This window comes from Equus przewalskii, chromosome 4, assembly GCF_037783145.1.
Source record: "Equus przewalskii isolate Varuska chromosome 4, EquPr2, whole genome shotgun sequence".
Taxonomy (NCBI): domain Eukaryota; kingdom Metazoa; phylum Chordata; class Mammalia; order Perissodactyla; family Equidae; genus Equus; species Equus przewalskii.
In genome coordinates, this window is record NC_091834.1 from 89150953 (window position 1) to 89168995 (window position 18043).

Genomic DNA, 18043 nt, shown 5'->3' on the forward strand with positions numbered 1-18043 from the left:
TTCCAGCAGGTGGAGCCAATGAGGCCAGAGGCAGAGAAGGCCTTCTCTTGCAGGTCATTCTGCAGGTCCTTGTGGTCAGACCACAAGAGGCAGAGTGAATGACAGTGTCCAGTGTCATCCCCAACTCTGTTCAAAGCTCCATTTAAACGCTTAAGGCCTCTTTTTCCAGGGAGCCTTCCTGATCCTCCCAGCTGGCTGTCCTCACCCCCTCCCCTGAACCTGCATGTCATTCTACGACTCTCATCACTGTCTCCTGGTGTCATAGGTATGTGGATCCCAGTCTTGTCTCTCTCCCACACACTACAAGATGCTTGAGAGCTGGGGCCATGTCTTTGCAGCCTTCCCATGGGCCAGAAAGAAGTTTACAAACATTTGCTCAATGAAAATCTAGGAGGCAGGGGACCAGTAGTATCAACTTTTCATGAACAGTACATCAAGTGTTCTTATACACTGCCTGCGATGAACTCACCATCTGTGAGTACTAATAATGTAATAAGTAGTAAGAGTAATAAATTAGAAGTAGCAGTTTTCCTGCTTCTTAAGGTATCATAATGCTCATGAAAGTATTTCTAAAGCACAAGAGTTTGCCAACAGCAAGCACTCTTACTATTCTTCCCAGGCACTCTTCCACCAAAGAGAACTTGATGCCACTCCCTCCCCAGAGAGTACTTACATGGCAGCAATCCCCCAGTGGGTCCCAGCATTATTGCCCGCAGAATCGAAGAGAGGCAGGGCCACCAGGGAGATGGTCGGAGCAATGGTCAAGGGGCCAATGAAGCGCATGAGGAAGCCAATGAGGCCTGAGAAGCCCACTAGAATCTGGACACAGGAAGCGACCATGATGGCACCCTGCAACTGAAGAGGAAGAGTGCAGCTCAGGCCCCTCACAGCTTGCAGCAGGACCGTGGACCTCAGTCGAGCCCAGGCCACCATGACAGGCCCAGCTGCTGCAGCCCACTTCTAGATCTGGTCAGCCCTAGGTGGTACATTCAGAGGCAGTGCAGGGGCAAAGCTGGACCCCAAAGGAACCGAGGAAAGAAGAGCTCTGATCTCGCTCCTCTTCCAGCTGTGGATTTCCAACGAGCTGTTGGACATTTTCACTTAATGGGAAGTTTTTCAGGGAGTTGCCTTCAAAATTATTTATTGATTACAGTGATGATGATGATGATGACTCAATACGAGCATCACTCAGCACTGTATCGAATACCTTGCTGCTTTATTTTTCTGTTTTCTTTCTATTGAAACTACTTTCTATTGTAGGAGTTGGCCACTTTTTTTTCTGTAAAGGACCAGATAGTGAATATTTTAAGCTTTGTGGCCATATGGGCTCTATCAAAACTTTCCCAAGCGAGCAGTAAGCAAATGAGCCTGGCTTGTTCCAATAAAACTTCATTTACAGGCACTGAAATTTGAATTTCATGTAATTTTGTCATGTCACAAAATACTATTCTTAATTTGATTTTTTTCAACCATTTAAAATATAAAACCACTTTTAGCATGTGGGCTCTACGAAAACAGGCAACTGGCCAGATTTGGCTCCTGGGCTATAGTCTGCCAGCCCTTGATCTCTTGGACTGATAGAGTTTGCTTTACTTCTCCTGTTTTACTTTACTGGTTTGGATGTTACACGTTCTATTTTATCCCTGAAAAGTTTCCTTGCTTTCAAGTCTGCTCTTTCTGCAGGTAACATAGTGACTCCTGCTTTCTTGCGATTTGTGTTAGCATGGTATATCTTTCTCCATCCACCTACTTTTAATCCATCTGTGTCTTTCTAGTTAAAGTGGCTTTCTTGTAGACATCATATAGTTGGGTCTTGTTTTTTGATCCACTCTGACATTCTCTGCCTTTTCATTGATGCATTCAGACTATTGATGTTCAAAGTGACTATTGAAATAGTTGGGTTCATATCAACTATATTTGTTACTCTTTTCTATTCGTTACCCTTATCCTTTGTTCCTATTTCTGCCTTCCACTCCTTTTCTGCTTTTTGTGGTTTTACTTGAGCATTTTGTATGATCCCATTTTCTCTCCAGTTATACTTCTTTTTCTTACTTTTCAGTGGTTTCCCTAGAGTTTGCCACATACATTTACAGCTAATCTAAGTCCACTTTCAAATAACACTATACCACTTCATAGGTAGTGTGAGCACCTTACAATAACAAAATAATTCTAATTTCTCCCTCTCATCACTTGTATCATGCCTGTCATTTATTTCACTTACATATAAGCATATATAAGTACATAAATAAAAACTACCATGATACTGGAAGTTGAAGTTTAAATTGGTCTAATCTGTTGAAAACTGAACTTGCCATCTCTTCTCATGGTTTTCTACTTTTTCTGCTAGCACCATTTCCTTAAAATAGAGTCATTGTTCACTTTTACCCCTCCTTTACTTCTTGTATCTGTTAAGTGAGGACATTCCTATTGGTCCTGTGTTCACATCACTTTCATCTGTGGCTGGGATTGTGATGGACAATTGGCCTGCCACCATCAGTGTTTTCAAGACTTGAGAGGTGTGTAGACAAATATAATTCAGAGAAATATGGTGAATGTACCTTAAATTCCAATAGACTGGCTCAGTGAATTTAACCAATCAATCAAACAATTAATAAAACGAGGGTGAAATTGATAAGAACTTTTTTCTCCTGTCACAGCACCGGAGAAAGCATTGGACCAGCAGAGGGAGCTACAATACCACAGAGAAGACTCCGGGTTTGGGCTCACTGTGTTGGACACTTGGAGGTGATGTGGAAAAAGTAGTAGAGACTACCGTCTGAGCCCTGGGCAGGAGGAAGCCCTTCCCTGGGCCCTGTGTCTTAGAGCATGGGTTGGCAAAGTTTTTCTCTGAAAGGCCAGAGAGAAAATATTTCAGGCTTTGTGGGCCACATGTGGTTGCTATCACATATTCTTTTTTTAAACAACCTTTTAAAATGTAAAAACCATTCTTAGTTTGTGGGAAGTAAAAAAACAGACCACAGGCTGATGTGGCCCAAGAGCCATAGTTTGCTGACTTTCACCTTAGAAGACTCCATGTATCACAAACACAAAAATAAACCGTAAATGTATTAAAGAAAATATGGTGTCTCTGACCCTTGGGATGTGGTGCTCAATGCAGGTGCAGCATGGCCCATATCCCTAAACATCTCTTTCATGACTAATACTGTTCAAGCCCCAGGGGAATTCTTTCCCGTAACTCTTGCCCAGTATCCTCAAAACACAGGGTAACTGCTTCTGAATGTGATGAAGGTTTGTGCCCTTGCAGTGGTGGAGGCAGACACCTCATCAGAACACAGGGAGGATTTGAGCAGCGGAAGGAAGTGCTCAGGTGGGAGAAAAGAAGGATTTTCCCTGTCAGATCTGTCTTCCTGGATAATATGAAGGTAAGAGATTCTTGCCTAAGGAATTATAGTTCTCAGGAAGGCTGAGTGAAAGGGAAATCCTGCCCCTGGCATCTAGCAGGGCAGGGTAAGGCAACCCTGCTTCTCATTCTTTGCTTGGTTTTAATCTGGATTTACTAATGCCAAGTATAGGATCCCTGAAGGACAGAAAAAACAAAAACAAAAGAACGCCTCCACCAACTACATGTGTTCTGTGATTCATTCTATGATGAAATAATAAAACTAGGCTGCACTGAAAAAAAAAAAAAGCCTAATTTGGAAAAGGTAGTGCAACCCACAATATTGGGAGATTAACCAGTCAACCTGGAAAAAATCCAGGGCCCACCACCCTGAGAAGTGAAATTCTTAACTATATCTTGCTCTGGAATTACATGGAAAAGTTCTTTAAAAAAGCCCTGTTAACTCTGGGTCCACCCTGAGATAAAAAGGAAGCACAAGGACTTGATGAGATTATTGAAGTTCACCCACATCTGGGTGCCCTTTTGGACTGCATATCAGAGCACAGGCACGGGTAAAGGGCTGTTTTGGAGAGGGAAGAACAGCAGAAGGTGTTGGCTGAGAGTCACAAGTTCTGGCCCAGACTGTCTACTGTGACCTTACAAGTCAGTACTCCCTGAGGGATCGGAAGTGTTGGTGGTGGAGTGCATGCTGAATGAGGACTGACCCCGATAGAAGCCAGATGCTTCAGCTCTGCCATGGGGCTTTTGGTGTGGATGTGGCTTGGAGCAGCTACCCAACCACTCTCCCTCTGAAAGACCATTGCTAACTAGTCTTCTACCGGGCACTGTTTAGAATTAGACCACTACTGAGTGTCACCAAATAACTCTGAGGTCAGAGATCCCAATCACATTTTGACTGATGTCAGGAAAATATTCAAACAAGGAAGGGGCGATTAAAGGGAAATAGTTATATTCAGGAGAAGAAAAGGTTTTACCCAGGATGGGTTCATAGGATCCATAAGCAAGTGACAGTCCCCTCTCCCCTGGGGTGGACACCACCGCACAAGATAATCTAACTCTAGCAACACAGACTTGGATGCCGCTGTGTGAGTCTTTGCGTTCAAAAAGCACTGGTTGGAATCTTGCTAAAGGCCCTGCTCACCCAGCTGAGAAAGACTGAGACTGGAAGAGTATAGTGATACCAACCCTGATATCTGTTTCCCCACATTAAACCCAGCATATATGGGGTTAAAACCAAAACACTCATTCCCTGCTTACTCTCTGGCTTCCTGACTCCAGAATCCACTATCCTCCATGGAGACTGACACCATCAAGGACAAGCACCTGGATCATCTCCTCCCCACAAAGAGATACAGGCTGGTGGGAAAGCTGCTGACCAGCAAGGCCATATGTTCCTAAAGCCCCCAATAAAAAGCCTTCCTTTTAGCTTGTCGGGGAGTTTGGGATTTCAGCGTTAGCTGCCCTCTCTCCTTGCTCAGCGCTGTGTAAAAATAAAATTCCTACTTTCTTCCACCACACCGGGTGTCAGAAATTGGCTTGCTGTGCAACAGGTGAGTGAACTCACTTCAGGTTCGGTAACAATAGCATTTCCACAGAAGGACCTTGATGGAAGAAGTAAGGCATGTCTAAATCCAGCCAGTGGTCCGAGTTATGTGTGATGTGACTGACTGCACACATAAATACCTGGAATTATCCCTATGTAATTATATAGATTCTTGGACTGTGGCCGATGGTCTAGCAGTTTGGTCTGGCAAGCGGATCACAGAAAGCTCAATTGAAATATCACCTCTTGTAGGATAGGACTTTATACTCAAATTTCCATTACTGGAAGTTCATGTTGATGACCCTCAGTCTTAAAAAGAAGAGAGAAGTATGATTTTGAATGTAGTCACTAGGCCCAGGAGATGACACCTTGGGCCACAAGCCACAGGCACATGGACTCACAAACAACATAATCCTCATCTCCACTTGAAGTTGCTTATGTGGCCCGTGATGATCCACATTGCCAATAGCAGTGGGCGCATGTGCCTTTGGTGGGAGAATATGAGGATACATGGCCCACCATAGAGCTGGTAGGCTGGCCATACTGGACATTTCACAGAACATGGGAGATTCGAACATTTTTTAAACTGGTATTGACAGTGTTTCTGAACTGAGCTTTGCCTCTTCTGCAAGTGAAGCCCTGGCCCAGACTACTACAAGAAGGCTGGTGACCCAGATTGACCAACATGAATATCAATTTATCTATCTAACAGCTTAAGGATCACTTTTCACAGCCTGAACAGGACAGGAGTGGACCAAGAAATACCATATCAAGTGATCTTTTCGTGTGTCATATCACTTCGGAAAAGCAGTGAAATTATTGCAAATTAGAATGTGCTTGAACCAACAAAATGTGTGAGACAAAAGCACAAAGGGCTGGCTTTCCAGGCTAGGATAATGTGAAGCTAAACTGTGGGGCACAAAAGTGAGTTGTCAGTGTAGCAGGTCCTAAATGATGGGTGGAGGAATGAGAAGGTAAAGAAGCCTTATTTTCCCAGGACTAGGGATTTGGTCATGTTCCCTAAAAGATAGAAATAATAGAAATCAATTTAGTTCAATTGTTGGAATTCTGCTGGTACTTATGGGCCAGATTGGAAACTCCAGTGTGTTCAGGGTGAAACTTAACCAATGGAGAGGATCCAGTGACAATACACTTATTAAATCATTTGAAAGTACCTAGGGGAAGGAAACACAAGAGGGTTTAACAGTGTTACTTTTGCTGCCCACTATTTAAAGTATAGAAGAGAATGACTCAAAATCTCTTCCTCCAACAGAAGCAAGGGAATGGGCTAACAAGGGCTCCCAGGGGGCAAAAAGAAAGATGGCGGCAGAAATACAAATTACTGTTTCGAATAATGCTCCTTTGCCCTTTACATTTAAAATAAGTTGGATATATGGACAGCTAATTTTTGACAAGGGAGCCAAAAGCATACAATGGAGAAGGGAGTCTCTTCAATAAATGGTGTTGGGAAAACTGGGCAGCCACATGCAAAAGAATGATGGTAGATCTTACCTTACACTGTGCACAAAAATCAACTCAAAATGGATTAAAGACTTGAATTTAAGACCTGAAACCATAAAACTTCTAGAAGAAAACATAGGCAGTACACTCTTTGACATCGATCTTAGCAGCATATTTTCAAGTACCATGTCTGACCAGGCAAGAGAAACAAAAGAAAAAATAAACAAATGGAACTACATCAAAATAAAAAGCTTCTGCACAGCAAAGGAAACCATCAACAAAATTAAAAGACAACATAACAACTGGGAGAAGATACTTGCAAACCATATATCAGATAAGGGGTTAATATCCAAAATATACAAAGAACTCATACATCTCAACAACAAAAAACCAACAACCCAATTAAAAAATGGGCAAAGATCTGAACAGAGATTTCTCCAAAGAAGATATATGGATGGCCAACAGGTATATGAAAACATGTTCAACATCATTAACTATCAGGGAAATTCAAATCAAAACTACCATGAGATATCACCTCACTCAGGTCAAAATGGCTATAATTAAAAGACAGGAAACAACAGCAGTATTTTAAAGCCGGGAATCTTGCCCAGCCATGAGCTGAACAATGAAAGTTGAACAAATGAGTCATCTCGGGAGCCCCTGTTGAGTACCCCTCCATTCCTCCCATCCACTTCTGCCCCATTACCTCTCGGATCCTCTTCTGCCATTCCTCGGTGAATTCAGGAGAGCTGGCGTTCACCTGGCTGGCATTGAGTGTCCACTCAGGGCATTTCCAGGCAGGAAGGGAAAGCATGGCCAGGGAGGGCGCCACAAAACCAAATGACCCTCCCTGGAGAATGGGCAGCCTGGAGGAGGGGAAAGGATGTGGTTACCCATAAAATCCTTTAGTACTAGTCCGTCACTGGCCCCTTTTAATCCCAAGTCCTACCTCAATTTCCAGGCAACACATGACCCCTGTTGTCTTCAGTTTACAGGGAACTCCTGCCAAGCTCCAAGTCAGACCCATGAACTCTGCTACACTTTGGACAGGTAGGAGAGGTGGGGAGGGGAAAGACAAGCAGACCTAACCCCAGTCCTGGAGAGGCAAGCCCAGGAGGAGAGAGTCAGGTGCTGGGAAAAGGTCTGGAGACAGCACAGAGCTAAGCAAACACAGGTGGTGGGTGCCATTGTCTACCCCAGTCCCAGAGAATCTTCCCTGGACCAAGGATCAAAGCACAGCTCACACATGTGGAGTTCCCCACTGACAAGAGATGCACAGCCTAGAGTCTGGGTTGCCAGAGTCCTCTGTGTCTTCAAACTGAACAGCAGACCCAGACCTCCACCTTCAGGCTCCTTTTGATCACATGGACAGAAGAGGACAGAGGTCAGTTGTCAGGGCGTGTCCCCCATCCAGGCCCCTCTCACTCCTGGTCGGTGTCTCACTCTGGCCTCTGTGAGAACTTCTAGCAGTGCCTCCCTGGCTTGTCCTCCCTTCAAGGTGAACACAGCCTCACAAGTCAACCTCCACCAACCCTCTCTTACTAGAGGTCAGAAGCTATTAAGTTTGCCCGTCCTGGATGCTAGAATTTGGAGGAGTGGGGATGGAACAGGGGTACCCCAGCCTCTTGATTGCATTTGTCAGCATGGCCCACCCTGGTCAAGTACTTTTTCTTAACAATACTAGCTGGGTATTTTTGAACTCAGGATTCCATGAAGACAGCTTAAAGGACTATTCTGGAGAATGACTGAACATAGTTTATATAATAAAATATAAAGTGTATGAAAGAATTTTGCTGTCTACGTGGCCCTTGTATCCTAGCTGAATATTGGAATCAGCGATGTCTGGGCATCACCCTCAGACAAGTTAACGGGCTTGTCTAGGAGCGCGCCCCAGCAGGGCGAGTGCATAAAGCTCCGGGTGATTCCAATGTGCAGCCGGGGCCAAGAACAACTGATCTAGATGCATAAATCTAGACCCATAACGCTCCAAAATAGAATGGAATACATTGCACATCTAAGTACCTTGACAGAGAAGGGAAACTCGCTATACTTAGATCATTGCAAACTTCCTTTTGAGCTTTTAAAATGAACATAGACATCTTTGTATAAAGGTATAACCAGAAAGTACATAATATAGGGCTTGTGTTTTAATTTTTTGCTGTAATTTTCTATGCACATTTCATTCGTTCAACAAATGTTTTTTGAGGACCTGCTGTGGTAGCAGGCACTGGGTGCCAGGTATTGGGAATACCACAGTGAGGGGGAAAAAGCTCCCAGTGCTATTCTAGTTACACATTTCTGTTAGTCCTCGTACTAACTAACCATGTATAGTGACTGACTCTCAGGGATTGCTTTGAACACCTTAGCAAGCACTTTCAGGGAGGCTTACACACACCCCACCACGTTAGTGTGCCACCACTGCCTCAGCCATTTCGGCATTACTGGGTTCCATGAGGGCTGGGATTCAGTATTGTTTTTTTTCTATCCCTCCAGCGCTGAGGCTGGTGCCAACAAAAATCCTTCCAACATTGGGTTTTATTATTATTACTTTTTTTCAGTTTAATAAGCATGTAATGAAACCCTAACAAATGTTAATTTGCATTTCATTAAGTCAAGAAAGATGTGTACTCATTCATGTGATTTCATGTGTTTTTCCTTGCCTATAAGCTGTCTATTCATTACATAGAATTTGAATACTGTCAAAATATATTTATAATAATTCTTTACTTACAATAGTGAGCTTTTCATTTTTAAAAAGTGTTTTCTGTTATTGTATGTAGGAATTCATCCCTAACTCAGAAATTATTTAAGGGAGTATTTCAAAATTTTCAAGTAGCTGAGCACTTTTCTAACTCTGTTCGTGTTATTTTCTTTCAAGATTATTGCATGTACTTGGGATAATATGATATGGACTTTGTGCCTTTTTGTATTGCTAAATACCTTTTATGTTCAAGAGCAAGATGAATTTTTTTCCATTTATTTGCTTCAGTGTATTATCATGTCTTAACTTTAGGTTCACACAGTATACCAATAAATTCTTCCCCCATTATTCTGTACTCAGACCTTCCAACTCCATTTTCCATTGAGTCCTCTCTTTCCTCACTTCATTTTGTTAGCATTCCCATTTCTTTCCCATAACTTCTTATTGGTACCCTTTTGAGAGAGAGGTAGATAAGTGATTGATAGAATAGATACATACATAGATAGATCTACATATATTTCCTGCATTTCTACTAGGTTTTCCATTATACACTTTCCTGGTACATGTTTGGGATATACGTACCAGTATCATTACTAGGCTTTCATTGTTTAGCATCTCTCTTACCTTTTATGATGACCTTAATGTGTATCTCATTTAAATTTCATATTAATTTATCTGGTACCATGGCAACTCCTTTTGTTTAAAATTTTCCCATGAGTATGATTCACTATTATTATACACGTGCCTGTTGATTAAAACCTCAACAACTTAGAACTAGAAGAGCCTGTGAAATGTATGCAGCCTGGCCTTGTCACTTTATAGATAGGGGATCTGGGGCCCAAGGTCACAGAGTTAACCAGGACAAGTACTTGGGTCTCCTCACTTGTCATCACTGCCCTGTGACACCAATTAACATCATGGCATAGACCAAAGGCGAATTTAAATCTGGCTCTACCTTATTAGTGTGTGACCCAGGCATGTTGCCCAACTTCTGCAAGCCTGTGTCCCCTTCAGTAAAGTAAAGACAACAGACTCTCCTCAAGGAGTAGCTGTGAAGAAAAAATATATGTAAATACTTAGCCCAATGCCTAGGGCATAGAGAGCTCAATAAGTAGCAGTAATTGTCATTCTTATTTCCTCTGAAATGTGTGGGTACTTCCTGAGAATGTAGTGCACATCAGGGCATTTTCTTAACGTTTCCCTTAAATAACAGATGTTATCATGTGAGACTGTTTTTACTGTTGTTTCTGCCTTTCCATTTCTTGCAGGTTGGTTCTCTAAGATTTGTCTTCTATGATCCCTGTTTTCTTTTGCATTGTTGGACTCCAGGTGCTTGGGTGGGTCCAAGGCTGCATCTCTGCATCAATGACCCCTTGCTCTGTGGCATCCTCTCAGCCCCTCAGGTAGCACGGCCTTACCTGCACAGCCCTTCACAGCTTTCACTTTACTCCTCTGTGTTATTTCCTCTGTTCTAGCTCTTTTTTTCTTTTTTTTTAAAGACTGGCACCTGAGCTAACATCTGTTGCCAATCTTCTTTCTTTTTTTTTTCTTTCTCACCAAAGCCCCCCAGTACATAGTTGTGTATTCTAGTTGTAGTTCCTTCTGGTTGTGCTATGTAGGACACTGCCTCAGCACAGCTTGAGGAGCGGTGCCATGTCTGCGTCCAGGATCTGAACCAGGAAAACCCTGGGCCACTGAAGCAGAGCATGTGAACTTAACCACTCAGCCAAGGAGCCAGCCCCTATTCTAGTTCTTAAAGTAGACAGTGTCTGTCTACTTTAGGGGCTTATGTTAACATTTAAGGGTTAATATCTGATGTATAGCTCTCTTCACATGGTGTCACAACATATATCAATTGGGATGGAGTTGCTTTTATTGGATCTACTAATTATTTTGAAGCTTATCATCCTAGTATTGTTGGATCAATTTCAGATCCTCTCTCTCTCTCTCTCTCTCTCACTGTCTCTATCTCTTTTTTTGTTTGTTTTTGTTGGATTTTATTTGGAGGATGTGCTCTAGTAATGTGCCACAAGTCCCAACATAACAAGTATTAACTTTAGCTGTTGATTTACACTTCATCTTGTTCCAAGCAGGGTTTACAGGGACTTACAAATATGATACAGTAAGGACCTGCCTTGCACTCTATACTCAGACCTTCCAATTTCATTTTCCACCTATTCCTTCTCCCTCTCCCTACCCCATCTCACACACAGCTGGCCTCATGAACCATTGCAGACAAAGCGAGTCTGGGCTCAGATGGATTGAGTCTGGGTGCAAATCTCCACTGCCACCCTGACAACATCCCGTAGAAACATGGGCAGACTCTCTCTGTCCATCCTCCTCCTCTCCCGACCCTTCACCATCTCATCTGAATGTTTACATACAAACAAGAGAAAACCCCCGACCATTTTCCTTTACAACAGTGACTTTCATGTTTTCTAAGAAGAAGTAAAATGTCAAAATCTGCAGCCTCAGGAATGTATCCTAAAAGTCTGATAGGATTAGTATTTTAGGTTGGCAAAGCCACAGAAATGTGTCCCTGGGGGTCATATTAACATCTAAGTTTATAGAGTACTTAAAAACTGCGCAACATTTTCATTTCGTTACCTCAAGAGTACTTCAGGGTGGGTAGGATGACACTGCACTGTCTGTGTATGAGGAAATTGACTCCAGGAAGAAGCCAGTTGCAGGGTTCAGCTGGGAAGTGGGGGAGCCCTGATGAGAAAGTCTGAGTCACGGGCCAAATTGCAACAGTGTGTTTGTTATAAGGACAAGTGACAACCGGACTTGTGTTAAGAACAATCTACTTGAAGGATTTATGCTAACGATTAGGTGGGACATTTTTCTCCTCTCTTTGTAGTCCCATTTTGGCCCATCAACTAGGAACATCTAAACTTTTGGAAGTATTGGGAAATTAAGCTTCAACCCTTCTCTCTGAGCTCTCATGTAGTCCTGTTAAAGAAAATATTATTCATGACACTTGTTAAAGATGTTAAGGCAGACTTTATTCAAGGGAGGGGCTCTACAATGGGATTTTGTGGTGGGAGAGAGATCAGGCTCAACTTCCAACACAACATGAAATGTGGGAATTTATCACCAAGGAGCAGGGTGGGGGTCAGTGGATGGAAAAGTACTAAGAGGAAGTCTACTGGGTTTAGCAACAGGATGCTCATTGTTGATGTTGTGACATAGACACTGTGACTAAAAGACCTCTCCCAGTTAAATGCTAAATAGACAGAAAACCCAGCACAACTTGGGCCTGTACAAAATCTTGCAGAGAGAGAGGAGGGGCATATAGGCTTAGGACTTCTTAAAATCACATTGGAAGCTAGAAGACAATGGAAGAATGCTTTCAAGATTCTGAAAGAAAATTATTTCCAACCTAAAATTCTATACCCAGCAAAGCTATCAATCGTCACAGAAGAATCAACACATTTTCACTTACACAAACTCTTACAAAATTTACCTCCCATGTACCCTTTCTCAGGAAGCTACTAGATAATTGTGTTCCACCAAAGAAAGAGGAAGCAATGGGAACAAGAAATCTAGACTTGAGAACTGACATGAAGGGAATTCCCAGCATGAGGGTGAAGAGGCATCTGAGGATGACAGCTGAGCACCAGGCACATGCAGCCACCATTCCAAACTCCAGCAGGTCAGAGGGCTCCAGGAGAAATTCATCAAGAAGATGAACCTGATTGACTGTGCGATGTGAATGAAATTATTAAGAAGAGATTCAGACAACAAGAAGAGAGTTTAAAATTGAATTAGAAGTAAGAACTTAGAAAATTAAGCATATTAAAAACAAGAAAGATTTTAGCTACAGGGTAAACAAAAAGTTGAGCAGGAAAGGAGCTTTGTGATTCAGATCTGAATATCATCATAGTCATTATAACGTAAGCACCGAATAGTGATCTGTGCTGGGAATGTAGGAGAACAGGAGGATGGGAAATGTGCTTGTATGTGGTAGGAGGGAGAGGCTGTGAGAGAAAAAGAAATTGTACTCATCCATGTCGGCACATCAACCAGGAATGCCTAAAACAGAGGCGTGTTAGTTAGAGACTTGGAGGAAAATGCCTAAATAATCAGCTTGGAGGGATGAGAGTGCTTGCCTCTGCCAGGAAGAAAACAGGGAGATCTCTGGTGGGGAGGGAAAACCTGTTCATCTGTCTTCTTTAAACCCATCACTACCCACTGCCCTGAGTGTGCCTTTGACACCTGTCCCCTCCCCCATGATCTGAAGGTGGACTGTGGGCCACTGCTCCAGTCCTTCCTTCTGTTCTGCACCGAATACATGCACGCCTGCCCTTTCTTGTTTTTAGGGGCTTTAATGATGATCATCACAGGGAAACAGATCAGGGAAACAAAGATAAAAGCAGGTGGGGTGACAAAGGTTGCAGATTGTCATAAGTTATCTCAAGGCAGGGGTCTTGCTCCATAGCTCCCCGCCCCCCTTCCAAGAAGGTAATGGGCAGCTTTCTAAACCTTTGCTCTCAGGCACAGATTCAAAGGGTGTGGCTCACAAAACACACCCTGACACTTTTCTAAAATAACATTTTAAGTGGTTTTTATTTTTCCCAGTTATAAAGTAACACATGGACTTTGAAGAAAAACAAATGGCAAGTAAAGAAAAGTATAAAGAATAAATTTGTCACCCTAATTCTACAACCCAGAAATAATCATCAAAATTTTGTTTCGGTCCTCTTTTTATCTTTAACTAGATAAACTTTATCAGCACATATATAATATGTATCTTTCATATATAACGTATATCACCCAGAAATGTATAACATTTCTTCCAGTTCTTTTTCTGTCTTTAACTAGATAAATGATTATCAGTACATATAAAATTTACACCTCTCATAATTACGAATTACATTGGTCACTATTACAATAGTGAAAAACTTGAAACAACTTAAATGTTCTTTAATAGGAAATGGTTAAATAAGCCAGAATATACTTATATATTCTAGAATATGGAATACTTTGTTATCATTTTTTAAAAAGTTCTATTGTGGAAGTGTGTTTATTGAAACTGAAAGATATTTACAATGCTTTGCATATGTTTATAAAAGGGGGAGGAGTGTTTTTTGCCACAATTAAATTTTCTTAATTATTAAAAAAGGAAGGGAGGGTGCAAAATTGTCTGTATGGTACAATCCTTTTCTTGGTGTGAAGAATAGATTTTCTGTGCTGAGCTAAGCACTTTATGTGCATTATCTAATTTAAGTCTCAAGGCTTTGCAAAAATTAAAAAACAGTTCCTTTTCACAGAAATGTGTGGACTCCGAGAGAAAAGAAAAGCAAATATTGTCAGGAGTAGAAAGGAGAGGGAGCACTAAGTCCCCACTGGGCAGGGCAGTATGTCCTGTGCATCCAGGAACCTGGAGGGATGAGGAGGAACAGGAACCAGGAACCCTGAGGAGGTTTGGGGTGGGGCCATGTGGAGTTTGAGGGGCCAGTGGGTAAATGGGGAAGAGGTCCACAGTGGGGAACAGAGGCATCTGAGTCACTGGAATCCAATCTCACCTGTGACATCATTCCGATGTCCCCTTCTTGGAGCCAATCCAATGAGTGGGCAAAAGAGAATGTCAAAGGGACTTTTCTTTGAAATAGGTCAGGATGGGGAGCAGAGCCTCAGGAATGTAGGAGGGGACTGATGAATTCTTCTTGAATTTAAAAGGGTCACTGGGTTGTGAGAAATCCTGGGCACCCCAAGAGCCCCAACTACTTCGCTCTTGGACAAAGAGCACTTTGTTCACGTTTTACTGGGCTCCCTACACCAAGCAGGTAAGGACCTGCTAAATTGCGGGAAAGTCCATCGCGCACCTTCCCTGTGGATAACCGCCCAACTCAAACCCACAGGAAGCAGAAGCACCAGCCCCCTCTTTGGGACACATCAACCCCTCTCCCTCCTCTGATGTGTCTGATGGCCAGGTCACTCTTCCACCCCAACGGCCACCACTGTTGCTGCTCCAGCCAGAGCTCCAAGGGCACATCTGGTGACCTAGCTGTCAACAGGGCAGGAGCAAGGTGGCTGCAGACCTCTTGTGATGGGCGTGGCCTTTCTGCATAACGAGGGACAGGTGCAGAGCTAGGGCAGGGCGGGGCTCGGCCCACAGGGAAGTAGGTGGATGAAAAGGACCAAGGGCAGGGCTGACTCAGGCGAAACTGCATGCAAGCGAACACTTTGTGGCGGGAGTGCTTGCTCCACACTTGAGATATTCCCAGGAAAATCGAAAAGCAGTCATATCACCTGGAAGCACTCCAGAAAAAGAAATCAGCTGGTAAAGTCGCAAATAATTCCAGAGATGGAGTTAAAACCCAGAATTACATATAGTCAATATTAGATTTCCCCCTGGTGATTGCCTTTCAAACTTAACCTCTTATTTTGAAATGAATGGTGAAGTATGCCCTTCCAGGAATTTCAGAGGTGAGCACCTGAGCGAGGAAAGCCCTAAAGTCATAGCAGGGAGCAGCTGTCAACGCTGCCAAGGCTTACCGCTCCCTGCCCCACACTGGGCATGGCGCTCATGAGCTCTCATATCAGAAGCAGCAGTGATGGCCTCTTACCATTCCTTTTTGATTATTTAACATGGTTTTAAGTACTAAGACGTTCTGAAATCTTACTGCAACATCAACATTTTGTTTCTAATCTAGAAAAGTACACCATAAAATCCTGGTTAGCTGATAATTGACAATCAAATCGACTTGGCCTTTGATTCATAAGCTGTCAGTAAGGTTTTACAATCTGTAATATCTTAGGCAGTTACTCATTAGCATCTGAGGGGGAAATCCATTTTCATGGGCAGAACCAAAATCAAGTATATACCTGCCCCCACCTCAGTCTAATGACATTAGCATGATTTATTTCCCTCTTTCTTTGCATGTTTAATTAGGGTGTAAGTTCTTTGAACCTTAGCTCCTGATTAGTTTGTGTCTCTCACAGAACTTACCAGAAGGCTAGGCCCACAGGCACTTTTACTACTGATTATTCACTTGAAACATGGCACTTCCTCATCTTCTCTGTCACCATCATTGGTGTCTACAATATTAGAGATGTAAGGGGCTTTTAGAAATTATATAGTTCAACTCCTTCATCTTACCGATGAGAAAATTGAGCCTTGGAGAGCATCAATGACTTGTCCAAGTTCCCACAGCACAGAAGTGAGGACTGGAATTCCAGCCTCCAGTTTCCAAGCTCAAAGCTTTTCCATAAGGATAATTAACACCATCTCAGGTTGAAGGGGAAGGGCTCTTCCCTTTAATGCAGAAGAGTTTGTATTTGTAACTCTCCATGGAGCTGGGGCAGGGCTGAGGGGTTCTTGGGAATCCAGGCAGGCTGCTGCAAGGCCTGTCTAATGCTACTGTAGCATCTGACATTCCAGGGGCCAATCCTGGGAAGACGGGAGGGTTCCTGGACCTTAGGGGCCTAAGAGACAGACCAGACCAAACCCTGTACCTCTTTGGGTTCTTGATGGGGAATTTGGAAGAAATCTTGGCTCACAGAGATGGTGACAGGAGAAGATAGAGGGAGAAGGGAAATAACCTGCCAAAGATGTAGGTGCTAGTCTCCCACTCCTCGGCAGAGAATGGGAGAACTTCAGCACTGGCATAGCTCCTGGACATGACTTGCAAAGGAAGCACTGTGGAAAGTGCCCTTGACTTGATTTAGCAAAAGACCACGGTAGGAAGGAATATTCTCCTCTGGATGCTGCCTGCAGTCAGCCTGTCCTGGAAACAATGGGCCAACCCCGTATCAGCCTACACCTGTGGGGCTTGATTCAGATAATTGATAAGGAATAAATGGGTATTAATTTTTCGTGTCCAGTCATTTTCTCTTAAGACAGGCCAGGCAGAAGCACACTGTAGGGAAGATTTTCCATGTTCCTCTGCAGCTCCAGGGCTGAGCACAGGCCTGGCACAGATTAGGTCAAAGCAGATTCACAGTGACAGGCCCCTCACTTGCATGGCTCCTTCTAAAGTCCAGGGAGGGGCCCTGCAATGTGTTCACTAGCCATACACCTTCACAAAATTTGCAAAAGTAACAGGTTTCAGCCACAATTGTCTATAACTACTATGTCCTTCCACCGCCACCTCCCTAACTCTAACCCTTGCATCAGATGGCATTTGAAGGGCCATGGGCCCTTTTAGGATCTGGCTAAGGAGGAGTTGAGTCAGGATAAATTTAGTTTGAATGTAGTGGGATATATTTTATGGTTCGAGACCCAAGTGTTGTTAATATATTGCTAGCCATCTTGGAATAATCATGGTTTCTAGCAACACTCTATTCCCAGTGTGCCAGCTCATTCTATGTCATGAAGGTGCAGGACCAGAGGCCACATTATGATATGAATGTGCCCTACAGCACCTGCCACTTGACACATGTGGGTGGTACATGAGAAACAAGGTTTGTAATGTATGCATTCAGAAGCTAGTCTGTGGCAAATTGGCCAACCAGCAGCTACGCCAAATTACTGGAGAAGGTCTGGTTCTCATTGACGTGCAGGCAAAATGGAAGTTTTCTCCTGTCAGGAATATGCTTATTAACGCAGCATATACAATGATAAACGCACCGTGCATTTATAAAACATTGATAGGAATCATGTGCCATAGAATTGGTCAGAATTCCTGTGTTTTGAGGCACAAAGCTACAGCAGTACTACAGTTTGCATGTGAAGGCATGATAATGCGTCCCAACTAGCAGTCATAACAAACAGATTTGGACTGACTCCTGCTAGAGGAATGACTGAATTATCTATCCTTCTCTATGTGAAATGCAGAGGGGACTGAAGGGTATGCAACCATAAAATGTGGGGAAAACTGTATTACAGGGGATTGTGAGAAAGTCAAAAAATGAAAAATACCAAGGTATGTTTTGGAAATTGTGGTGTTTATCTGCTTTTAAACATATGGAATTTGTTGTGATTTTTTTCAATTTAATACTATTTTCTTTTGTACATGATATGTGTACATGT

The 18043-nt window shown here is 43.0% G+C and overlaps 1 protein-coding gene across 10 annotated transcripts in view; it reads right to left on the reverse strand.

Moving 5' to 3' along the window:
• Window positions 1–18043, reverse strand: part of LOC103542594 (solute carrier family 23 member 1-like) — a 110379-nt gene that overhangs the window by 81879 nt on the left and 10457 nt on the right. For all 10 annotated transcript variants that reach the window (XR_011539617.1, XR_011539616.1, XR_011539618.1 and 7 more), the window contains exons 4-5: window positions 7072–7231; window positions 674–855 (exon numbers count right to left, since the gene is read on the reverse strand). Coding sequence is in view for 6 of the 10 variants with exons in the window: in XM_070617797.1 (XP_070473898.1) it covers window positions 674–855; window positions 7072–7231 (342 nt within the window). In the remaining 4 variants the exon portion in view is untranslated. The remainder of the gene's footprint in view (window positions 1–673; window positions 856–7071; window positions 7232–18043) is intronic.